The sequence below is a fragment of the Beta vulgaris genome, chromosome 6, assembly GCF_026745355.1.
Source record: "Beta vulgaris subsp. vulgaris cultivar EL10 chromosome 6, EL10.2, whole genome shotgun sequence".
NCBI classification, from domain to species: domain Eukaryota; kingdom Viridiplantae; phylum Streptophyta; class Magnoliopsida; order Caryophyllales; family Amaranthaceae; genus Beta; species Beta vulgaris.
The window spans coordinates 26,526,883-26,552,188 of NC_079207.1; the positions used below are offsets into that span (position 1 = coordinate 26,526,883).

The following is a 25,306-nucleotide window of genomic DNA, read 5'->3' on the forward strand; positions in this document are numbered from 1 at the left end:
TTAGTTGTTACTCAATCCTTGTATAAGTTCATTCAAGTTCAATCAAAGTAAATTATTATTCATATATGCGTTTCTTTATAATTGTTTTCAACATCTTTTCAAATTTTCAAAATTGATTTCATCCACTTATTAATCCATTAATAATAAACTATCTTTTTGAAATCAAATATAAATTTCAATAATCTTATTTTCAATTTTTTTATAAATTCTTTGATGAGATTAATTTCCTACCGGATAGTCCCCCTTTCGCTATATAATTAATCTGAAGTACAACCGAGACGTTCTTAAACCCGTCCAGTTCTGGGGTCAATCCTGGTATTAGAGCGTAAGAGAGCTAGAATTTACGATCAAAATTTACAAGATTTACCTTTGACAACTACAATAAAAAGTTCAATCCATTTAAGATTAGGCACGGCCCAAGCCCAATATTAAGAAGAGAACATGCCACCTTTTTTTAATATTGTGATTAGTTTTATCTATTTGGAGACCCGTATAATCTAATTCCTGACTAGTTTAATCGATTCAGTAATGATATTCTTTAACCCATTAGATGATTAGATTAATCCGTTTAATGACTAGTTTAATCCGTTTCGTAAGACTACCGAGTTATTTTTTGAAATCGTCTGTTGTTGTTCGAGAATCAAGAAAACAAAGAAAGGAAAAGAGAAGGGATACCTAGAATAGTGTTAGGTTAGAGTGAAATGGAATGAGCTTGTTAGAAAAATTGAATATTAAATTCGTCTAGGTTTATGTTAAAATTAGACCACCTATTCTAATAATTTGTATAAAAGATTTTATTATCCTCAAGCATAGAATTTATCTTGTAAAAGACCTTCTACTTTTAAATTAAAATTAGACAATAGTAAGCCCAATATTAAAAAGTTAATTAGTCCAATAGTAATTAGGTTAATTTCTTTCGGTGACTAGTTTAATCTATTTAGTGACTAGGTCTACTTTTATATTAAAATTAGACCGTCTCTTTTGATAATTTTTGATATTGTTAATAGTATTAGTTTGTACACATGATAGTCTAGAGGTAGCCATGGGCCGGGCTGGCCCGCGGGCTGCCCGAGCCCGACCCGTTCTAGGCCCGGCCCGAGCCCGCTATGGGCCCGGCCCGACCCGCTGCTCATAACATGGGTTGTGGGCCGTTAACGTTTGGGGAATTTGAAAGTCAGCCCGGGCCCGGCACGAGCCCGCTAAGTTGGCCCGTTCAGGCCCGTGGGCTGCCCCGTGGGCTGGCCCGTGGCTGGGCCCATGAAAAAGAGGCTCGCTGACTGACTTGAGTGTGCCGTTGAGTTGAAAACTTGAAGTACTCTCCTTTTGCTGCAAATTGTGCAGGTAAAGTGATGATAATTGATGACATTGTGTCATTGTGACAATGACAATACATAATAAGTACAATGTCACAAATACACAATGTATTGCAAGAGTGAAATTTTTAGATTTTGCAACGTCCATAATCCATATGCACCAAGCAACGGCTAATTTTACAACAGCTAAATTTACAACGGCTAATTTTTTCCTTTCTCTATAAATACACCAAAACTTCAGTATGTTTTCCAAACAACTCATCACTCTCATCTCATCATTCATTCTTCTGTATTATTTCAATCTCCTCAATTTAGAATTATCAAAGTTCTCAATTCCTAAATAACAAAATCTCTCAATTATAAATTAACACTTTGCTCTTAAAATAATTAATAGTACTATTACAAAATTACTTGTTCTTTGGGTGAAGATTTTTTGGAGATCATTCAAGAAACCTTTGAAGTTGCGATTCTCACATTTCCTAATTCTATTTCTACTATATTGGTTGTAAGATCTAACTCAACTTTGTTTCAATTATTTTTAGTTTATTATTACTAATCATTTTCTATTTACAATTATATTATTAGTACGTTATTAGCTATTAATTATTATTGTTAATTGATTCCTTTTATATTAATTAGTGTTATTTTTGTTAATTTTAATTGAGTATATTTTGTTTTTGTGAATTTGTTTCTGCAATGGCATCAAAACCAAATACCTCCTCCAAAAAATCCAAACACATAGCTACTTCTAGTGACCAACAAAACCCAAACATGTCTATGCCGCCACCTCAAAACATGGGATTCAATCAGTTTAGCCAAATTAACCAACCGTTTTCTGCATTCGATATGAATCCCCCTCCGGGATTTCAACCAAACGCATACCAACCCTATTACGGATTTGGCACACCACAAGATCCTAGTTCTTACCATTCCACCCAAACTATACCTCAATTTTCATCAACAATGCCTAGCATGGGATCCGGATCTAGTGGTCAATCAGTGGATAGGCTCTTCTCCGAAATCCCAAATCCATTAGATGAGTGGTGTAGGGAAGAGGAAAAGGCAACTAAGAAACATCGAAAAAGTAAGGTTTAGGGGCTACTTTTTATTAAATAAGGATGAAAGCAAAGCTAAGTGCAAAACATGTAACATGATTTTATCTGCTATATCTAAACAAGGGACGGGTCACTTAGCTAGACACTCCAAAAATGTGGTGAACCCTCTAGCGATCCAGCACAACCCAAAATCTCTCAGTATCATCCACACGGTTTCACTTAAAATTATGAGAGGGATAGGGACGAACTCGCGCAAATGCTTGTGCATGCTGAACAACCTTTTCTTTTTGCTGAGAATGAACCTTTTAATAATTAAATCAACAAAGCACTACAACCTCAACACAAGCCAATTTCTAGAAAAATGGCTCGTTCATCTGCGATGAGAAACTATTTAGAGCATAAAGAAAGGTTAATTCAACTATTAAGTAATCTTCCTTGTAGAGTTTCTTTAACTGCAGATGCATGGGATGGTGGTTATGGACTCATTACTTGTGTGTGACTTGTCATTGGATAGATGATGAATGGTTGTTGCAAAAGCGTATTATTCATTTTAGAATGTTAGAATACCCGCACACTGGTCTTAACATTGCTCATCATCTAATGCAAGCTATTGATGAGTATGGTCTTAGGACTAGAATTATGTCCATGACTTTTGATAATGCAACATCTATGACATATAGTGCAAACATGGTCAAACAACAATTACCTGATTTAATTTTAGATGGAGAAGCACTTCACATTAGATGCATTTGTCATGTTTTAAATTTATGTGTGAGAGATGGAACTACTGCTATTGGTCCTTTTTATGAGAAAATTAGAACTGCAATTCTTTCTATTAACAGTTCTTCTATGAGACTTCAGGAGTGGAAAGCATTTCTGCGTCAGCAAAAGCTAAAGGTGGTAAAACTCAAAGCCGATTGTCCGACTAGGTGGAACTCCACTTATGACATGTTGAGTAAGGCAATCGAGTATAAAATTCCAATAACGATTTTCTTCAATAAAAAATTTCCACAAATGGCTTTATTAGAAAGTGATTGGAACAATTGTGAAAAGTATATGAACTTCTTACAATTGTTATATAGCATGACCCATTGCTTTTCTTCTGTTTATAATCCATGTTCTCAATCTTTTCTTAGTAATGCATGTTTACTTGCTCAACTTTTATATGAGCATCGTGGCGAAGAAACTTATGATGACTATCTTCCAGCAATGGAGGTGAAATGGCGCAAATATTATACGGAGCTTCCTATTATTTATGTTTTTGCTTCTATCTTAGATCCAAGGCAAAAATATGATGGTACTTTCTTGTTACTTGATATTTATTTTCAATGCATGCTACTTGAAAGTGATGTTGGAGCTTTTAAAACTAATGTGACCACTCGATTTTTCCAACTATTTAGAACTTATGAAAATAAATATGGAACAGTTACTCGATTTGCTCCTTCTCAATCATCCAAGAGCGTAAGTAAACGGTCAAAAGGTTTACTTGCACAAGCTGCTAATATGATGTCTAAATTTTCTGGTAGTGAATCATCCCGGAGAACTCAAAGTGATGTTTCTGAATTACAAATGTATCTAAGCTATGATTTTATGAAAGGTATGGATGATGAAGAAAAGTTTGGACTTGACCTACTGGAGTGGTGGAAAGGACAAAGCACAAAGCATCCAATTTTGGCGGCGATGGCTCGTGATATTTTTGCTATCCAAGTCTCATCAGTTGCATCTGAACGAGCTTTTAGCGCATCAGGAAGAGTGCTAGATGATAGAAGATCAAGTTTAAAACCGAAACTCTTGAAATGTGTGTCTCTTTCAAAGATTGGTTAGATGCCGAAGATCGATCTCAAGATAAGTCGTATGTTCAAAACGAATAATGATGAAGGCACGTCGGCTTCTGGATCTAATAGTTCTCAATCAATTCAATTAGCCGACGATCTTGTACAAGAAATAGATGATGATGATGATGATGATGATGATGAGTGATGATAATAGTTCTCAATCAATGAAATGTAACTTTCTTATTGTTTGTAATGTCTTTAGTTGTTAAGATTCTAGACATCTAGTTATTTTGTTCCTTTTCAATATTATCAAGAGTTCAATAATAAATTTGAGGTATTTTTCAAGTTACAATGTTACCGTAAATAAATTTTCTTTACTTTTTACTTTTTACTTTTTTTTTCACCATAATTAACTTATAAATACAAATATATAAAATAAAAAATAAACTTAAAAAAAGAAAGAGAGATAGAAATAAAGCTTAAAATATAATTCTATCAACTATGATGCATCAATAAGAAAGCAAGTATATGGAATATGATTGTCTGTCACTCGTCATACCATCAACTACATCCATAAAATTGCCACAACCACATTATACAGGAAAGTCAGGAAACTAATGGCAGATACATAACCCCCAATAAAATATCTATCAAAAAGTTCAAAAAAGGGTAAAAATTAACCTTTTTACGCACAAGGCCCGCGAGCATTTTTTTTTTCAAAAACTGTGATTTTCGGACCAGGCCCGCGGTGAGCACGACACCGGCCCGCGGTGAGCACGAGCCCGGCCCGCCAGGCACGTGGGCCGTGCCGTGCCATGGACAAGTTTCCCACAATTTCAGCCCGGCACGACACAGCACGAGTTTGATGGGCCACAGGCCTGGCCCGACCCGTATTCCACTTCAGCCCGCGGGCCTGGCCCGCGTTCAGGCCTAGCACGGCCCGTGGCCCGCGCTCAGGCCCAGCACGGCCCGTGGCCAGCTCTACTGAGATGATACTTATCCTTGTACCATGTCAGTGTGTAAGATCTAATTTGCGCCTTAATCCACCCATGAATTAGTATTAGTTTTATCTGCAGAGCATCGTCAATGAATGGAAACACAAACACTAAAGAGTAAGAGGAAAAACAAACGCAACCCTCCCTCCATTTCTACTTCCATCTCACATCTGAATCTCACTTGTCACTACTGCATCATTTCTTCTAATTCATTTCTCCAAACCCTAATTCAACTCCTCCCAATTTTTTTAGCACAAAATGTGCAGTTCAACAACTCCTACTACTTCACTCTCTCTCCTCCTTTCTCATGCGCACTGTTTCTCTCCTCGCCGTAATCCGTTTAAACCTCCGATCACAATTCTCAGTCATTACAGTCTCAGAAATCACACCCTTCGCATTTCTTCCGCCATTGCTGACAAAACCTCTCAGCTTTCTTGGGTATCCTCCGATGATTCTGCAACCGATGATTTTGGTGGTTGGGAACTTCCTCAACCTCCCACTTCCCCCCATAAAAAAGGTTTATTACCAGATTTCTCACTATTTCTCAGTTACTTTTTTTATATTTTGATTATGTTTTATGGAATTCTGCGTAGGTTTCCCGACATTTTTGGTTGTTGGTATTGGGACTTCAATCGCTGTACTTGTCGCTGCCTTAGCTCATTTTGGATTGTCGAAAAATGGTTTGTTTCTTTCTTGGTTTGTTTTATCATGTCCTGTAATTGTGTGTTTTTCTATCTTTATTAAGCATGGTTGATGGGAATTCCTAGTTTCTTACATTTTAGGGTGTAGGAAATGTTGTATGTTGAATTGCAATATTGTATGTGAAATTATAATTGGGGCGATACGATTGGATTACATAGTTCTGTCAATGCTATGGAGTATCATCAAATGTATCGCCTACCAACTACATTAGGATGTTTTCATCTCGGTAATAATTTTTGTTCAATGTACAATATTAGCGTTTTAATTTACATTTTTGCGATTCAAGATATAGAAGCAAAAATATGTTTCTAATCATTAGGAACTTTGGCGGGGGCCAGGGGGTTCTGTGGCTGATAGAAACATTTACTTTATGCCTAATGGAGCTTAGTATTTGATGATTTAGTATTTTGTTGTTTTTGTTCCTTTAATATATGGAAAAATTTTGCATTTTCGGTTTCTAAGTCTAGTGTTATTGCTTATTATCCATTACAGGCTACAGATTTCCATCGAGCAGTTCATCCGTTGATTCTTCAGTAGAAATTGCTGTTGAAGTCTCAGAAACTGAAGCTGCTGATTTTGATGAATTTGAGGAGGAAATTGAAGTTGCCGAGAAGTCCGAAGTGGATTCTTTTGAGGTGGTTTTTAAGTCTGTGGAATCAGGTATTGTTTTGGTTTTAATACAAACTTCATAAATACATTTTGCAAAGTATAGACATTTGAGTGACCTTAGTATGTTTTGCCAAATTATTTAAGTTATCTAAGAGGGAGATCAATGTTTCCTGCTCACTCTAGATATGTGGTTCAGGCTAGGATATAGCTCAGAGCCTCTGTCTAAGATCTTGTTGATGGAAATATAAATGATACAGAAGTTCTTATGCTGAGGAAATGGGATTAAAAGTTTGTCAACATTGACAGTCCAGGTCTTTGGCAGCCTCTTGAAATGATAAGAATGATATCTCAGGATGACTGTTTACATCATACTAGTTCAAACAACAATGTAATATAGAAATGCCAAATTTAAATTTAACTAGATTATATTATTTATCTGTCAATTCACTGCTGTATTCTTCGTTTTCTTTCTATCATTGTGTTTACTAGCCTCTTTTGCATCTAGAACTTATCTTGCTTTTGCCTTAATGCCTTTCCTAATGAGTTCCCTCTTTCTCTAAGTGTCTATCTGTTTGCTCATTGTTGTAGGATTGTACTAGGTACCGTTATCAAGTATTACAACAATAGTGGAACTTTCGTATGGTTTGATGCAAATAATAACACATACTCCCACCCTCTGAAGGGATATTAGGTTTTAGTTTAGATCAGCTGGGGGTAGCTTTTTTATTCTTTGATTATTTTCTAGGTATTGACTGAGGTCTTATGTTAACTGCATGCTGCTGACGGAAGGTAGAAATTGATTTGCAGAAAATCGCCCACCACGTGTTGTTAGTGTTCCTGTGGATTCTAATCAGCAAGAAGCTATAAATGCATTGAAAAAATTGAAGGTTTGTTCCTAGAAATGCTGTTTGATGGGCTGGTATTCGTCACTTTTATTGGAGTAACTTTTTTAATCTAATAATGTCTGATGGCTACTGCCATAGTTTCATTTTGATGTGATTGTTATGCTGTTGTGGTGTAAAAAGGGTTGGTTTTGGCTTCTTGCTTTTATTGCATTGGTGTTTTGGATGGTGCAAACATAAGTTATGTAGTAATTGTTTGTAGGTACTTTTTGGTCTGTTGATAATTAGAAGAAAAGGGTTATGAGCCCTAGCCTTGTAAGCTCATGTTCGCTTACACTATTGGCGCCTGACCTCCAACCTTTTTTTGGATCATATCTCCTTCTGTATTCCTATTGGGATGATTACGTACCATTTTGGGATCTGTGCATATGATACATTAGGAATATATCTTTGTAGAAGGCCAGATATACAATTTATATTTGGAAAGCTGGAAAAGACTGTCAAGTTTGTCGTACCATATGGTTCACATATTTTGCTAGTGCTCTTGTACCATATGGTTCACACATTTTGCTCGTTCTCTTGAGTGGAATGTTTATGCACACCTTTTTGACTATTTTGGCGAATGTAAAACTATATGGACTGATCCCATTCCCTTGGGGTTGCACTAACTTTTTATGTAGATATATGTATGATTTTCTTACCAATTGTGAATTTTACATTTTGAAGCTTTGCTGCAGATGATGAATTGAGTCTATTTATTTCTTGCTTATTGCTTTAAATGATGGTAATTAAAAGTGAGAATTATGAATGAGTTCTGAGTATAGCATTCTGAAACAGTTAAAGTATGCAGATTTTTGATGAAGATGTCAAAACTAATGAGCTGTGCACTCGGAGAGAATATGCAAGATGGCTAGTTCGAGCAAGTTCATTGTTGGAAAGGTACCAAAGGTTTAGTATTATTGTTTACGGTTAATTACCTTTTTCTAATTGTTGCATCATAAATCTGTTTTCCTTGCAGGAAACTCATATAATGAATTTGGTGCATCTCTTTATTGTGTGGGTTTGAATGTTTTATTTGTCCTGTAGGAATCCGAAGTACAAGATAATCACAACAGCTGCTCTCTCTGGGTCTGTTATTTCTGCTTATGACGATGTCAAGATTGGAGACCCGGATTTTGACTCCATACAAGGTAATAGTCAATCTTTTATTGAATTTGTGTACTTTTACTAAACATTAACTTTGATTCCATTGCATTACAGCTCTAGCTGAAGCTGGTGTTATGCCAAGTAAACTAACACTGAAGCAAGAATCTGATGGAGAATTGAATTTCTCTCCTGAAAGGTACCTGTAGAACCAAGTATTTATTATATGCTTGAAGATTTTTGATATGATAAAAAAGAAATTCATTGCTTCGTATCCGTAACTTTGACAAGTCTTACTGTCAATATTGCAGATTTATATCTCGTCAAGATTTAATAGAATGGAGATCCCAGCTGGAATATGATTTTGCCCACACAGGAAATCCGGAGGTAGAAATATTTCAGAATGATTTTGCTTGGCTTAATGTAGTTTATTTATGCAGTTCTTCAGTACTTAGCCTGACTCTTTAACAGTCCAGATACTGAATACAAAATTGGACCTAATGGATGTGAGGGTGATAAGCTCAGATGAACGGCCAGGACTCTTCATGGACATGCTTGCTGGGGACAGAAGCCTGCTTAGAAGAGTGTTCGGTAGGTTGCTTGCTTTGTTTTTCGTCCAAGGTCTTCTGCAGAAATTGTTTTGGTCCCCTGTGCATGTGTTCACCCCTACAGAAATGTTGGTAAATCAGTCTTGGGGACATGGTTTAACTAAGAGTTCTTGGCTATTGACACAATTTGCTCTCAATTTTGAAATGTTTGCAACATATGCATGCTGATATCATGCATTAAGGGTTAAAATTCGGTGTATGGTTTGGACTTAGGCCTAGTCCAATCCTATCCGAATAAAATTTGGATTTCACGAAATGATAAGCATGGCATCCTTTCTTAACTTCCACGCTCCTTCAGGTTCACCTAGTCGTAAGAATCTGTCCCATTGAAGGATGTATTCAAGTTGCCTAGTCCTTGTTTCCAATCCGAATCCAATCCAATCAGAGTTTGAGTCAAAACCAATCCAATATGAATTTTTAGACGATAGAAAGGATCTGAACAGATATATCCAATTTTTTTATACTCCATTTTCGGTGAAATAAATTAGGCACGAGCATCAAAATAAAGTTTTCGATAGAAAAACTAACTTGTACAAGCCCATAATTAGGCACGAGCATCAAAACAAAGTTTTCGATAGGCACAAGTATCACAATAAAGTTTTCAGTAGTGATTAGGAAGTTAACCAGTTAGAGTTTTAGGGGAAGGGAAAGGCCGCCCGACCATTTGTTCTTTTTTAAAAAGAATATGTTAAACCCAATTCTAATTACACAATTCAAGGCCCTATCTACTATTCGATTATTTTGAGTTTTTGGATCCAATCACTCTCCATCCGATCCGAGCCGAAAATCCAATTTTTCAAAAAAGCTCAATCCGAATCCAATTCGAACATAGTTTGAGTCCAATGTGGATTACAAATTTGGTTTGATTAGGATTGAATTTTCGGTTTTTATCCAAATAACTCTCTCCTAGCATGCATGGACTTGTCTTTCCTTTAACGGCACTCCTTTGAGGCATGCTAATTTTCTGTTGCTTAGCTCTGAATTTTTTTCTGGGCACCTATGCATGTGTATGCACCATAATTGTTTTGTAATCGTCTGTCCCATCGCAGGACAAATTAGGAGACTTCAACCAAATAGACCTTCAACAATAGCACAAGCAGCTGTTGCACTTACAAGTGGCCGCCTGATAGAAGCTATTCAGAATGAATTGTTAAGAATGCAAGATGAGGAATCTTCTAGGAAAGCTGCAAAAGAGGAGATCAAACAGGAGGTATTAGATCGAGGGGATATAGAGAGATGCTGGGCTGAAAAGATGGAAGAGGAGAATCAACGTGGCATTGAGGTACATCAGTCATATGTAGATGCTTTCGATCTTTTGGAACAAGAGAAGATTGTTCAAGAGAGAGCTTTAAATGGGTTTTTGAAGGAGAAAGCTGCAATGGACTGCCAGAAGCAACTTTTAGAGGGTTTGAAGGAGGAAGTCAATGAAATATCTGAGAGGCTTGTATCGGAGAGAACTGAACATATCTCTGATGAGGATTCGGCACAAACTCTTCGTTCTTATTTGGAAACTAAGATGGAAGGAATAATTGATGCCAAGTCTCTGCTTGAGGCTGAGATTGAAGCTCTTCGAATCATGAGGTAAAATTCCCTTGACCTTGAGTTTAAACATGCAAACCTACTAAGAATAAAGTAAACCACCTGGTTTAGGATGGTCTCTTGAACATTTAGGGAGACCATCAGATAGATATTCATTAATTAAACTGATCTCACTAACATGACCCTTCATTAACTAAGCATCTTTTGGTTTATGTAGTAGCGGAAACATAGCAGTTTATATGATAACAAGTCTTATTAAATAAGGAATGTCATCTGTCCCCTGTTTTTTATTTAGCATTTTAGCTTAGGGTATTGTACATATCATCATGGTGGTAAAGTTGTATTCCTGATCAGAATATTGATGTTCCTCCAACCATTTCAACTCCCCTTTTCTGTTCATCTACTTACAACGCGAAGCAGGTTATACACCCTAAATGCATACCTGATTTCAATTACAACCCCATAGCTTTGCTCAAGAGACCTTGGAATCAATACCTCAGCCAGTATTTGAATCTGGGTGGGGGCATGGGCATTATACTAATATCCTGCCGCTAGACTACCTTGTTATTTGCTTACAGAATAACAGACCCCTTGTTTGGGCACCTCATGTCGATAATATTTTTCCAGTCATGCCCATTATCTGTCTTCATGGTAGTGACTACTGAGTGAATCTATTACGTGTTTCCTGAATAACCCGTACCCCTTGACTGAAGTATATGCTAGTTTCTCTCACATAAAATGGTATGCCCTCCCATAAGATTTATTTGCCTTGTGGTGTAAGAAATGTCTGGTTACGTACAAGAATGTATGTGTTGTCTTAGACTTTTGTCAAGTATTACATTACTGATTACAATATTCTGCATCGGATGGTAATAAATTTTAGCTTGTTCTTTCTTTATCTTCATTTTTCTTGGGTTGTTTTACAAAAGCTTAGACAGCTCTGAATAACTGTTATAACTTACAAGCAATCATGTTAGTGTTGCTACCCTAGTACCCATCATGTTATTACTGTCTCGTTTGTCTCAATTCTTCATTTTGAGGATCGAAACACTTTTTAATGGAAGACTATGATCAACAGTTGCTCTGTTTATTGCTGTCATATATGGATTTTTGGCAATGCCATTACAAAACCTTACTAAGGTCAATTTTTTCCAGATTTTCCAAAGTATATTTATTATTAATTCTTGATAGAGGCAATGCTAATTACAAACCCTATTTCTTGATGCAGATCGTGGATTGAAGATGAAGCAAGGAAAAGCAAAGCTCGTTCAAAGGTTCTTGAGGAGGTGGGCAGACGATGGAAATGGGATAGACAATAGAGATGCTTGAGGACTAGGGAGAATTAATTTTGTTGCTCTAGGAAACTTGAAGATTATTTAATGTCTAATCTTTTGTGCAATAACCTGTCACAGGGAACCTTGTACATTTGTAATTAGGTTAGAGCTGCGTTCATCTGTTTCTCGTAGCATTCTCTTCATGCCCATTTTGCCCAAGGAGCGGGGCTTAACATGATAATCGCACTGTATACACTGTATATATGTTGATTGCAAAGCCTGAGTTCATGATCAATAAAGTATTCTGGTCTCTTATTTTTGGAAAATTTTACATATATCTTTCTATCGTGGACTATATATGAATTATTTTACAGCAGGCAGAGCATCAGCAAACTGAGAGATTGAAGATGAACAGGAGAGAATAACAAGAAATGGTTGACTATGAGGACAATTATGTATTATTAACGAGTTTCCTTACCAACTCTATAAGTGTTCCGAGTAGCTTAGTTCACTCTAGCGGATAAAAATATCTTTTTGGATGTTCTTTCTAGTCCCACGTAAGTCCTAAATTCCTTAAAACTTGTGATCTTCTGGTCAGGCATTCAAAACTTTGAACGTTTATATCAGAGGAGGGTATATAAGAGGAAATATAGCTAAGTGGAATTTGATTAGATTCTTTTTTTATTTTTTCAAAGGAATTTGGTTAGATTCTTATCATTATGTTTAATTTTTCAGAATTTTTCACTTTTACTTGCTTACAAATATGAAGTGGGAAGTTTTGCAGGGGTTGTAGTTTTGAACATATTATGCGTAGGAATTATTTTTTATTTCAAGATTTTTTTCTCTTTCGGAAACTCCATCATAAAGAAGATTTTTATGTGGGCTGTTCCTATCCTCACACAGGACACTTACCTAGATGTTCAACAAGAAAAAGAATTTTAATTAATTTCCTCAAATATGTTATTACAATCTTAAATGATAAATACATCATGCAGTTAGGCACGCATTTGAATCATACAGACTTGTATAGATGGTTGGTGAAGATGGGAGGAAAAAGAAGCAGTGGCTAGGGTAAATATATTAGCCGTTAAATAGCAACAAGGGATGTTAATGACATACATAACCACAAGGTCACATTAGATGATGAAGGATTTTCGTTTCCATCACATAGAATTTTTAAAATTAAGATGTTACCGTATAGAATTTTCCAAATAAAATGGGTCAAATAGGTCCATTGAAAACTATGCAAAAACAAGTTTATAGAAAGAAAAAAGAGTATTACCTCTGCCACCTCATCTTCTCATCAAACATAATTATTAGTGACTAATGAGTTTCATGAACTACCCTTGTTGTGTCTTTGCATAGTTCAGGGATGGGGTTCTGGCTTGGTTCCATATTTTTCAAAGATGGCACCCAATCGGACTAGCATGATGCATTGCACGACCCAACACTAACAAACACAACATGAGCACGAAAAGCATAACACGATACCGTGCATGCTTATGGCTCGACCACGTATTTTTGGATGCAAAAGCACACACGCATGACACATGACACAAGGCACCCAAAAAAGGGAAAAATCATGATTTTAAAGTTTAGGCCAACAAAAAAGTTACATACAACTCGAATATTTATTAATGTGCTCATACATACTACAACGCTGTATCAAGTGCCGTGAGAGAATCACTGTTGTATTCTAACTACAAGATTTTTGTCTCGGAACTTAGCACCTCCTGAGAGAATCACTATTGTATTGTAATTATAAGACTTCTGTCAGTAAACTTAGCACCTCCTACCTTTCCTTGAATTTCACGAGGTAGCTTGATGACTCTCCTCTGGTCCCCGGCTTCCACCAGCAACTCTGATCCACCCCGGTACTGCATTTATATAGAAATATAGAAATGCATTAGTAAAGACAATGAAAAGGATAAATATCACCAAAACCGGGGGGGGGGGGGGGGGGGGAGAACCGGCAAGCATATGGAGACTATTCCCCCCAACCCCCCCCCCCCCCCAAAACCACCAGTGTTACGAGTATATAGGCATAGGAGCGTAATTCGCTACCTACTTTGTTGAATTATCCCACAAGTATCAGGTTGCATGCACCAGTTCAGCTCTGTGGATCGTTGTTTGCAGGAAGTAGCGCATTAGGTAACATTTGCCCCGCCAAATATTTTCAAAGTCAATTCCTATCTAGTTACTTGGAAAACTACCAAAAAGAAGGAAAACAGTCTCACAAATGGTCCATAAACCCAGAAATTTCCTTTCCAGATTCGACAAAAAAGAATGAATCAGTCAGAAAGCCTTAAATAATTTAAGCAAATATCATGTTTCTCAGAACTGTCTCAGACGATGCAACTGCAGACCAAACAGAAAGTCTATGATAGTATCAAGAGGAAGTCGTCAACGCCTACCTGATACAGCTTGATCTCTGACTTGGAAAAACCAGGCATGAAAAGAGTGACACACTTCCTCAATGGATCAAACTTGACTGGTGACAGAATGTTGCTAGGCTTCTCAATCAGCAGATCTCTTGCATTCTTACTCTCAGTATGTGACATTATCGTATCCCAATCCAAGGAAGAATATTTTGGAAGATTTGGGATGAAAGCAAATGGCAAAGGCAAGAAGCTTTCTTTGACACTTTCCACAGATTCCACAGAAAACTCTTGAGAAGCTTTGCCTAGTACACCAGAAATATTTGACCCAGCTTGGATTGTACAACCCCAATAACGCAATGCAGTATTCATAGAGATGGGATTGCATGGATCTGCTACAATGTAGCAGCCAAACTGTTGCGGATCTGCAAAGGTAGAAGCCCCTCTCTGAAGATAGAAAAGTAATATAATTGATTACAAATCTTGCACAACCAAATGTTACTGCAAGATAAGAATCTCCAGTACCTCAAGAATCCTCTCAAGAGAATCCCATATCTCCGAACTCAATTTTCCATTAAAAGTGGAGCTGCCTCCACTCGAATTTATGGCCTCATCTATCAATCTTAACACTGATGGACCAGCTAATCTTCCAAAATCAGTTTTTTCAGCTATGCTACGTAGATATTTAACATATAGCCTGCAAAACAAAGGCATTAGAGTACATTTTCAATCCATTCTTCAGAGATTAAACGGGTTGGGGTGGAAGTATTGGGAATCTCATCACCTTACACTACTTGCAGCACTTATCATTCGTAAAGTTGCTTCGGCACTTATACCATCATATATGACTACATCAAACTTGTCCTTGTAATCAGTTTTCAGGGCTTTAATTCCTAAGGTTCCCACAAACTTTTCCAGGGCAAAAACAGTAAGTATAGAATCCATTCCAGGAAGTACGCCCAGTTCTTCCCCAACGATCTAAATACAAAATAAAATGACATGAGAATTTATATTTATGAAGCATGCTAGTAATATCTATTTTATACTTCAATAAATTTAGTAGTTGTTACATACCCACCCCTTCAAGGGCCCCTTGTGTGATGTTAATACGAGCATCAGCTTTCTTCAGCCGCTTAAGTGGATCAAGGAGCATCTGCAATTATCATGAACATATTAGCTAGAGAACAGGCATGTATAAAAGACCTATAGTTAGAGCAAAAGCCAAAATAAGCAGATACTCACTTTAGTTGTTTCCAACCTAGCTACTGAAAGGTTGTCGCTACACATGATCGGAGTAGTTTCAATTTTACAATTCAGAAGGTATTCGGCTGTGAGGTCCATAGAATGTGTCACCAAACATGTCCTAAGCCCTGCTTTTGCATAGAGCTGATAAAAAACGGAAAGACTGTTAATGTGAATTTCAAAAATTAAGCTTAAACACAACATGCCTATATAATAACCGGTTCAAGTAAAGAAAATATATGATGTAAAGAAAGTAAGCTTATCATTTACTTCAAAAGAAACCACAATGTCATGAGAAAATGAACCTAGCATCATCAACAAAGAGTTTGTATTGCTCACTTATGTGTGGGTCAGAATAAGATCATGGTTGTTTCCAGTGCAGAACAAATTTTGAAATTGAAATACTATTGTTAGTACAAGGAAGGCTAGGTATAGCATTTAATTTAACTAGTTTTTTTTACACTTTTTTCCAGGAAATATGATTTAAAGCATTAGTATTTTAAAATTGAGGATAAGATAAGAGGAAATTAGTTACCCTGGTTTGAGCATGTAAGAAGTTGACTAGGCGATAATCTAGTAAGGGTAATGGAGAGTTGGAATTATGGAGATTTTAGAAGAATTGGGAGAAGGGCAAAGATGACTTGATAGAAAGCATCACAATTATAATGAAAAAATTTAGATTTGCGGAAGCATATAGCACTTGAAAAAGGACAATAGAAGTAGACGATCTATGCGGACAATCACTTAGAGATGAGATCTTGACCCATGAAGCTAAGCCCATCATATAGGGATTAAGGCTTTGACGTTTTCGTATTAGGATTTTATATTTTGCCAGATAATATTGCTCATATGTTAAACAAATAATAGTGCAGAGATATTATAAATGAGAAATTAATAGAAGTATAAAAGATAACTAGTCTAGTGTTTGATGATATGAAATCAGCGAGTAGTATACTGCCAAGGAAAACTGTGCAAATATACATTTGTCTATTGGGTTAAGAATATGGTTGGCATGAACTTGTCGTGCTTAATTCATGACATGAAGAGACAAAGGATTATAGAAGAAGTGTTGTCGCAAAGGCCACATGTCTATATATATTTGTGCGTAATTACATATGATGTTTAGCCGTTTTGCATATTAATGATGAAATTAGAGAGTTGTGAGAACTCTAGAGAGAGAATTCGAGCTTTTATAGGATTGGATACAATTAAAACTCATATTGACAAATCTTAGGAGCCTTGTATCATCATCTTATGCATCATTCAAATCCTAGTGTAGCTGGGTGAATTATCTTGCAATTCGTTGGTTTTCACGTGAAAGCTTTCTGTGTCCTATATTTTTGTTTCTTGTGCTTTTAATCCACTTTATTATTATTGTTTGTGAGATAACCCAATTGGTATTGCTCCAACCCCTAACACTATCATTCACAATGAAGAAAGTTACATCTAAGATCTAGCCTTCTGGATTATATCCACACATGAGATAAAGGATTCACAAATACTCCTAATTGTTTTTTGTTGAGTTATGAACCACTAGCTATCAAAGTTGTTGAGACCCATGGCCCAATATGGTCTCAATTTACATTCTTCAGCCCAATCAGTCTACTAATTAAGTTTGCTTTGTCTCCAAGTATTAGTACTGCTGATGTAATACTATAGTACTGATATTAATGTTTTTGTCTGTAGCTAATTCTGCTCATTGGTGTGCTGTTAATACAGCCGTTATTTTGTCTGATCCAAGAAGGATTCCAGGACACCTGTCATCCTAGGAATGGATATGTCTGTAGTCTGTAATCAGAGCATCAGAGTAGTATATTTATGTAGCTAAGGAAGAATGTAAGGATCATTCAGAAAAATGGAATGAAAAAGAAAGTGATAGAGTTTATCACTGTCAAGAATGAATTACTTTTGTCATTGTTTTCATGGTATCAGAGCTACGGCTACTCAAAACGCAACCATTCACTGATTCTCTTTCATTTCACTAAAAAATCTCAACTTTGTTAAACCAGTTTTTTCAAAATAGATAAAAAAAGGAAGATGACTACTATTGAAACAACCAGTCCTCTTTATCTCCATCCTTCAGATGGAAATAATTTTATGATTGTGGAAAAACTTCAAGGATCATCAAATTACAGATCCTGGAAACGTTCCATGGAAATAGCTCTGGCTTCAAAGAGAAAGCTAGGCTTTGTTACAGGACAGGTTAAAAGAGAGAATGGCACAGGAGTGAAGGCTGAAGCATGGGATACTTGCAACAGCATGATAATCTCATGGATCCTTGGTTCTGTATCTGAACCAATAAAGAAATCCATTATGTTTGTAAGCAATGCTTGTCAAATATGGAGGCAGTTGGAGCAAAGGTTTGCTCTTACTAATGGAACTAGAAAATACAAGCTAAACAAGGACTTGTATGAAACAAAACAAGATGGAAAGCAAGTGAGTGAATATTACACTTCCATGAGAAGTGTGTGGGAAGAACTGGAATCTCTCACCACTCTACCTGCTATTACCACAGTCACAACAGAAGTGACTGAGTTCATAGAAGCTATACAACAACAACAAGAAGATATATATATATATATATATATATATATATATAGGGGTAGGATCCGCTGAAAACAGCTCTTAATCTGAAAACTGAAAACAAGGTAACTTTTAACCCTTTTAGGGTAACTTTTAACACTTTTAGGGTAACTTTTGTCAGTTTTAGGGTAACTTTATTATATTAAGGGTAGTTCTATATATTTCAAGGGTAACTTTATTTATTATAAGAGTAACTATTACCACTTTTAGGGTAACTTTTACCTTTTTTATGACAACTTTTTAGATTATTTTAAGGGTAACTTATTTTAACTTTGATTATAGTGAAACCTATGAAGGATTCGAACCTACATCGTTGTGTCTTACACAATGTTTTGCCAATTGAGCTAATAGGTTGTATGAATTTCAGTTTTATAATAGTTAGTCTTATAATAAATAAAATTATCCTTCAAATATATAGAACTACCCTTAATATAATAAAGTTACCCCAAAACTGGCAAAAGTTACCCTAAAAGTGTTAAAAGTTACCCTAAAGGAGTTAAAAATTACCCTTGTTTTCAGTTTTCACCCTAAAGATAGTTTTCACGAGATCTCATTCCTATATATATATATATATATATATATATATATATATATATATATATATATATACATACATATAAAGTTGTTTCAATTCTTAAATGGCCTAGATGAGATCTATGGACCACAGAGGAGTCAAATGCTGATGATGAGCCCTCTTCCAACAGTGGAAATAGCATGTAGCTATATAGAACAAGAGGAAGCTTAGAGGGAGGTTCTAGGTCAAGTAAAGGAAGAACCAGATTCTATAGCTATGTACAGCAAGGGAACTGGGGGAGTGATGAACCAAAAGAGCCTTCAATGTAGTGTGTGTGCAAAACCAGGACACATTGCTGAAAAATGCTGGTTTGTAATTGGTTTTCCAGGAAAAGGAAAGAACCAAGGACAGAACCAGACTCAACCTCAATACAAGGGAAAAGGTAAGATGAACTACAATCAACAAAAATGGAGCAAGGGAAGGATTAAAGAGCAGAAGGTAGCTGCTAATGTTCATCTTAATCACAATGATGGAGCATCAAGTGGGGGAAGCATTATAACTGCCCAACAACTTGAACAACTTCTCAAGCTGTTGCCTACACCATCTAAAGCAGGAGACACAGATGATGAGATGGTTATAAGCTCTACAGGTATGGTGTCTTGTTATTTTGCTGATGTAGGGAAAAATGATGCATGGATCATAGATACAGGAGCCTCAGATCATATGACTGGGACTCCTGATATACTTACTGATCTCACAGAATGTAAGAAAAATGCTTTGATTAACTTACCAACTGGTGAGACTTCTAAAATCTCACACACTGGACATATAGTGTTGAAAAACAATGTTAAACTTAACAATGTGATGTACATCCCAACGTTTAAATATAATTTACTATCTGTCCAAAAGATGTGTGAAGATGGAAATTATAAGGTGATGTTCTATAAAACATTTTGTATGGTAGTTGATGAAGTCACAGGAGAAGTAAAAGGAGTAGGAAAGGGTGAAAATGGCTTGTATTACATGTTAGATGAACCAGTGAGTAAAACCTTGAGAAGAATCAGGGAACAATGTACTAGTAGTACATACATGAAAAAGATTGGTGTTTGTAATAAGAATGCTATGACTGCAAGTAGTTGTAAAGAAGTTCCCAGTGTTATTAGGAATGTTGCTAAGCTTCGCAAGGAGACATTATGGCATCATAGATTGGGTCACACACCCATGAAGAAGTTAATGATGATAGAAGAGATTGGTGTGAAGGGAAATGGAGCAGATGTGTGCTTAGCTTGTCCCTTAGCTAACTTCACAAAGCTGCCCTTCCATAAGAGTGACTCAAGAGCAACAGAGAAGTTTGCACTTGTTCACATTGACACATGGGGGCCATACAAGGTCAATTACAGAGGGAAATTCAGGTATTTTCTTACCCTAGTTGATGATTACTCAAGAGTCACTTGGGTTCATCTTCTAAAACTTAAGTCTGATGCATTTGATGCTATCAACAGTTTTGCTGTTATGATTCAAACTCATTTGGGAAAGGAATCAAAATACTAAGATCAGATAATGCTCTTAACTTGATGATGCAAAATGCAAGAAGTTTTTTGGAGAAATGGGGATTGTTCATCAAACATCATGCCCTGACAGGCCCCAGCTGAAAGAAAACATAGAAACATACTTGAGATGGTAAGATCACTGGGGTTTCATGCTGGATTACCTCTCCAATTCTGGGGAGATTGTGTTCTCATAGCTACCTTTATTATCAACAGGGTTCCTAGTGATATTCTGAAGGGTAAAACTCCCTATGAAGTTCTTCATGGAAAGAAGCCAGACTACAGACAAATGAGATCATTTGGGTGTCTGGCATTTGCATACAATCCAGAAAGAAGAAGAGACAAGTTTCAAGCAAGAGGAGTACCATGTATCTTTCTAGGATACTCTCACACTCAGAAGGGGTATAGACTCCATCATTTGCTAACAGGGGCATCATTTGTATCTAGGGATGTCAGATTCTATGAATCTGTATACCCTTATCACATATTCCACTCAAGTACTCCTCACTCAACTACAGAACAATATTCTGAAGAACAGAACAACGTTGTTGGTGTATGATGATGAAGAAAGTGAAGAAGAAACTAGAGAAGAAGCAAGAGAAGAAACTGAAGAGACTGAAGATGCAATTACTGCTCCAGATCTGCCTATTAGGAAGTCTAGCAGGACTCCTAAGACACCTGTATGGCATCAAGATTATCACATCAGTGCTAATCATGTTCAAAGAGTTGGAACAACTCAAGTCACATCTCAGTTCACTTGTATGATGGGCACTGTAAGTACCGCTCAGGATCCAAGACACTTCAAAAAAGCTGTTAAACATTCTCACTGGCTAGTTGCTATGAATGAAGAGCTAGAAGCTCTTGAGAGTAATCACACATGGGAGATCACTGACCTTCCACCTGGAAAAGTTGCCATTGGTTGCAAGTGGTTATACACTACTAAGTATGATCCTCAAAGGAACACTACTAGACATAAGTCTAGGTTAGTATTCTTGGAAATAGGCAAAAGTATGGCATAGACTATGCTGAAACTTTTGCTCCTGTAGCAAAATTGACTACAGTGAGGGCTCTTCTTGCTGTAGCTGCCATGGAGGGTTGGCATACACATCAAATGGATGTAAAGAATGCCTTCCTCCATGGGGAGTTGGATGAAGTTGTTTACATGAAGTATCCACCAGGTTATGAAGGAGAAGGGTTCAGGTTTGATGTCACACCTCAAGAGAAGAATGAAAGCAAGCAAACCACCTGCAAAGGTGTGCAGATTGCTTAAATCTCTTTATGGATTAAAGCAAGCACCAAGGCAGTGGTTTGCTAAGTTGAGATCAGTGTTAATGAAGAATGGCTTCAGTCAATCAAGAAATGATTACTCATTGTTCACTAGGGTTAATGAATCATCATTTGTGGCAATCCTAGCCTATGTTGATGATCTGATCCTAACAGGGAATGACATGAAGGCTATCTCTCAAGCTAAAGGCTTTCTTCACAAGGAATTCGAGATGAAAGATCTGGGAAACTTAAGCTATTTCCTTGGAATAGAGGTTGATAGAACTGCTCAGGGGATCTTAAAAAATACATCAGGGATCTTCTAGACCAGTATGCTATGAATGGATGCAGAAAACTGAAGCTTCCTATGGATACACATGTCAAACTTCTATCTACTGCTGGCACTCTTCTCCCACATCCTGAGATCTATCAGAGATTAATTGGGAAGCTCATCTACCTAACTCTTACTAGGCCAGATATTGCTTACACTGTGTATGTTTTAAGCCAATTCATGCACAGTCCTACTTCTGTTCACTTCCAAGCTGCAAAAAGGGTGTTAAGATACCTAGCTGGATCACAGGATCAAGGTATCCTTCTTGCTTCTAAGTCTGGAGCTCAGCTTAAAGCTTTTTGTGACAGTGACTGGCAGGATGCCCAAATACAAGGAAATATACTGGTCAAGCTGGGAGTTCACACACTTCAATCAGTCTCCTCACTCTCATCTTGAGGGGGAGTGTTGAGACCCATGGCCTAATATGGTCTCAATTTACATTCTTCAGCCCAATCAGTCTACTAATTAAGTTTGCTTTGTCTCCAAGTATTAGTACTGCTGATGTAATACTATAGTACTGATATTAATGTTTTTGTCTGTAGCTAATCTGCTCATTGGTGTGCTGTTAATACAGCCGTTATTTTGTCTGATCCAAGAAGGATTCCAGGACACCTGTCATCCTAGGAATGGATATGTCTGTAGTCTGTAATCAGAGCATCAGAGTAGTATATTTATGTAGCTTAGGAAGAATGTAAGGATCATTCAGAAAAATGGAATGAAAGAGAAAGCGATAGAGTTTATCACTGTCAAGAATGAATTACTTTTGTCATTGTTTTCAAAAGTCTATCTCACTAGCTAATAAAGTCTATCTCATGTGGCTAGATTCGCCACTAGATAGATGAAGATTTTTTTTGGATAATTATATCAATATATATACAAAATTAACAATCAAGGCTACCCAAGTCTTACTAATATGCCTCTTGGCTGCTCCTAAGTCCTATCTATGATATAGGCATGCTGAGAGGGAAAAGTAAGCTTCCAAGAGTGAAAAAGGTCAACTCTCTTTCAATACCAATCTTGATTAAAGATCACTAGTGAGTTTGTGGAGATAAAGCAAATCGAAATTGTTTTACTGGCTACCAAACTTAGGAACCAAGGGTTGGGCAACTAGTATCAACTACTACTTACGGCTCATTTAGAAGCCGATACTAAAGTGATAGTAGTGAGTATGAATTTTATGTAACTACCTATCATCTTAATTCCCAAAAATTAATGCTAATGAAAACCATATGCAAACATGTGTTTCTATTCATAAATTTCCATTAACCTTTGATACAACCTCTATTGTTCACAGCACGTCAATCTTAACCACTAGGCCAAGACATCCTTGGTACAGTATCTTAATTAATGTACAACCGGATTAATTTTTTACCGGTCATATTATACAGAAATGATCCCTTTAACATAAAAAGTTACATGTAAAACGGGGGATTACTTTTAATCTTAAATAAGTCACTTTTAACTTTATAAGTAACCGGCAAAATGTTAGCCTCTGTTTAAAAGTGACTCCTCTCGACCTGAAAAGAGATTTATTTTGACTTTAAAAGTAATCGGCTATAACAATAAATTTTTTGTACACCAGGTGCACGCAATATTAACCGTAAACTCATTATCATACCATCATCTATCACCGCCTACCGTACCAGTTGTTAGGATGAGAATAAGAAAAACAAAAAACATATGAAACCCATCATAATCTACTACGTTACTCTATCTATACACCTGTTTTCAGTCTCTATTTCACAGAAACCTTTCCAGAATTGCGTAATCATAATCATCATCATAAAACTTGGGACATATCTTAAAATGACAATAATAGTAGATCCTAGTGCAGTTTTTATTATTGGCAAAACATACAACATTATAAATCTGAAGGATATTTGAAGCAAAAATGAAAAGCATTGGGATTCGAACCTGTGCAGCAAAGACAGCTGCAGTGGTCTTTCCAGAACCTCCTTTCCCCAGAAAAGTAACCAATTTTGTCGAAGTTTCGTTGCTGGAGTTAGCTTCCATAACCAAACGTAGAGCTTTCCTTACTCTTCTTCTGCTACTTAATCTTGGATGTGGAACATTCAAATTAGGAATTGAGGAAAGTGAATATGGAAGAAATACCGGTGATTGAATTTGAAGAAACGATGTGAGAAAACCGGCCATTTTTCTCTCAGGTACCTACCACTACAAGTAGCCAGTTGAGACCTTGAGGGCGAAATATCTACACACGAGCAAGGCGTTTTCAAACTCAGTCTATCCCTCACATATTCTCTCATAAATTCAATGATTTTTTTAATTAGGAGAGAAAAACTAGGCTAGTCTCTAACATAGGTGATATGACCAACCTAAAACATTCTTTTGGAGGTGAGGAGTCCGAACCGAGTGACCTTTGTGAGCCAAAAAATCCGCTGCTTGATTTGCTTTGCGGAAATAGTGGTTGGTAGAGAAAGAATCAAACACCCTAACATCTATCCCGGCATCCAAAATTAAATTATTAATTTCCCAAGGGATCAACCAAGCTTTCCTAAGGGAATTAATAACCAAAAATATCTTCCTCCACAATAAGACGGGCAATACCCAGCGAAACCGCTGTTTTAATTCCTTCTCTGAAACCCCATGCTTTTGCAGTTAAAATAGACGAACTTGATGGAGACTCCCAGCACCCATGATGGAAATCTTACCATGAGAGTCACAACTAATATAACCAAAAGAAGTAGCATCATTGTCTATTTTAGAGCCATCAAAATTAAGCTTGAATTCATCGCTATTGGGCTTAGACCACCAAACCTCTTTGGAAATCTTTTGGGGCTTAGGCTTATGGAAAATGGCAAGACGATCTTCCATATTGTGCGCATGACTCCAATCCTTTTGGAAATGAATAATAGACATGGCTACCTTAGAAGGAACCATAACTTCTTCTTTAAAAGTAATCCTATTTCGAGCAAACCAAATATGCCACCAAACTATAATTATTTTTGCAAATATCATCATGACTACAATTTCCTCTCATTCCAGCAATATTTTCACTTAAACTTTGATGACTATCAAAACCAAAAAAAGACGGTCACGAATCAAAATCTTGAAGCTTAGCAAAAACATTATGAGCAAAAGAACAATCATAAAACAGATGATAATAATTTTCCTTATGGAAGTTACAAAATACACACTCTTGAGGAAGAAAGACATGACTTCTTTCAAGTCGTTCTTTCGTAGGGAGGCCATCCAAACAATTCTTCCAAATCAAAGACTTGATTTCTGAAGGGATATTACTCTTCCAAATCCAATCATACTGGACTTTCGGGGGTATAGCGGATACCGTAGCCTTGCAGTAACTTAGCCCCAAACTGAACCAAGTAATCTCCATGAGAAGTTAAACCCCAAACCAAATCATCTTCCATACAAGAGGTAGGGAAGAACAAACTTTTAATTTCCTTCACTACATCAAGCGAGACTACACTAGCTAACCTATCATGCATCTATTGGTTATCCTCAGAAATAAAATCACTAATCTTGAGTGATACTTCAAGAGGAACATCCGGAAACATATCCGCCAAAGGAGACACATAGACTCAATTATCAAACTAAAAAGAAATACTAACCCC

The 25,306-nt window shown here is 36.7% G+C and overlaps 2 protein-coding genes across 3 annotated transcripts; one reads left to right on the plus strand and one right to left on the minus strand.

The window, feature by feature from the left end:
* Positions 1–5,174: 5,174 nt before the first annotated feature.
* LOC104896359 (hypothetical protein) lies at positions 5,175–12,186 on the plus strand. Of its 2 annotated transcripts, XM_048647435.2 has the most exons (12): positions 5,175–5,655; positions 5,732–5,818; positions 6,333–6,500; positions 7,257–7,336; positions 8,142–8,230; positions 8,378–8,481; positions 8,552–8,633; positions 8,746–8,821; positions 8,911–9,025; positions 10,092–10,623; positions 11,660–11,721; positions 11,810–12,186. In XM_048647435.2, the coding sequence occupies exons 1-11, from the start codon at positions 5,397–5,399 to the stop codon at positions 11,718–11,720; spliced, it is 1,653 nt and encodes a 550-aa protein (XP_048503392.1). In that variant the 5' UTR covers positions 5,175–5,396; the 3' UTR covers position 11,721; positions 11,810–12,186. The 2 variants fall into 2 exon arrangements, with proteins under 2 accessions (XP_048503392.1, XP_010681405.2); XM_010683103.3 differs by lacking the exon at positions 11,660–11,721 and having other exon boundaries at positions 5,177–5,655.
* Positions 12,187–13,424: 1,238 nt separating this feature from the next.
* On the minus strand, positions 13,425–24,001 carry LOC104896360 (hypothetical protein). Its single transcript, XM_010683106.4, has 7 exons — positions 23,628–24,001; positions 15,476–15,619; positions 15,312–15,386; positions 15,018–15,211; positions 14,759–14,930; positions 14,270–14,680; positions 13,425–13,732 (listed from the first exon to the last, which is right to left on the minus strand). The coding sequence occupies exons 1-7, from the start codon at positions 23,865–23,867 to the stop codon at positions 13,601–13,603; spliced, it is 1,368 nt and encodes a 455-aa protein (XP_010681408.1). The 5' UTR covers positions 23,868–24,001; the 3' UTR covers positions 13,425–13,600.
* Positions 24,002–25,306: the final 1,305 nt, after the last annotated feature.

What these genes read in the sequence shown, in the direction of transcription:
- LOC104896359 (XM_010683103.3), top strand. Translation starts at nt 5,397, where the DNA reads ATGTGCAGTTCAACAACTCCTACTACTTCACTCTCTCTCCTCCTTTCT. An exon ending in TTTTAAGTCTGTGGAATCAG is followed by an intron (nt 6,501 to 7,256) that starts GTATTGTTTTGG and finishes ATTGATTTGCAG; the next exon opens with AAAATCGCCCACCACGTGTT. An exon ending in TTGAATTTCTCTCCTGAAAG is followed by an intron (nt 8,634 to 8,745) that starts GTACCTGTAGAA and finishes TCAATATTGCAG; the next exon opens with ATTTATATCTCGTCAAGATT.
- LOC104896360 (XM_010683106.4), bottom strand. Translation starts at nt 23,867, where the DNA reads ATGGCCGGTTTTCTCACATCGTTTCTTCAAATTCAATCACCGGTATTT. An exon ending in CAGCTGTCTTTGCTGCACAG is followed by an intron (nt 15,620 to 23,627) that starts GTTCGAATCCCA and finishes GTTTTTTATCAG; the next exon opens with CTCTATGCAAAAGCAGGGCT. An exon ending in CTAGGTTGGAAACAACTAAA is followed by an intron (nt 15,387 to 15,475) that starts GTGAGTATCTGC and finishes TGATAATTGCAG; the next exon opens with ATGCTCCTTGATCCACTTAA.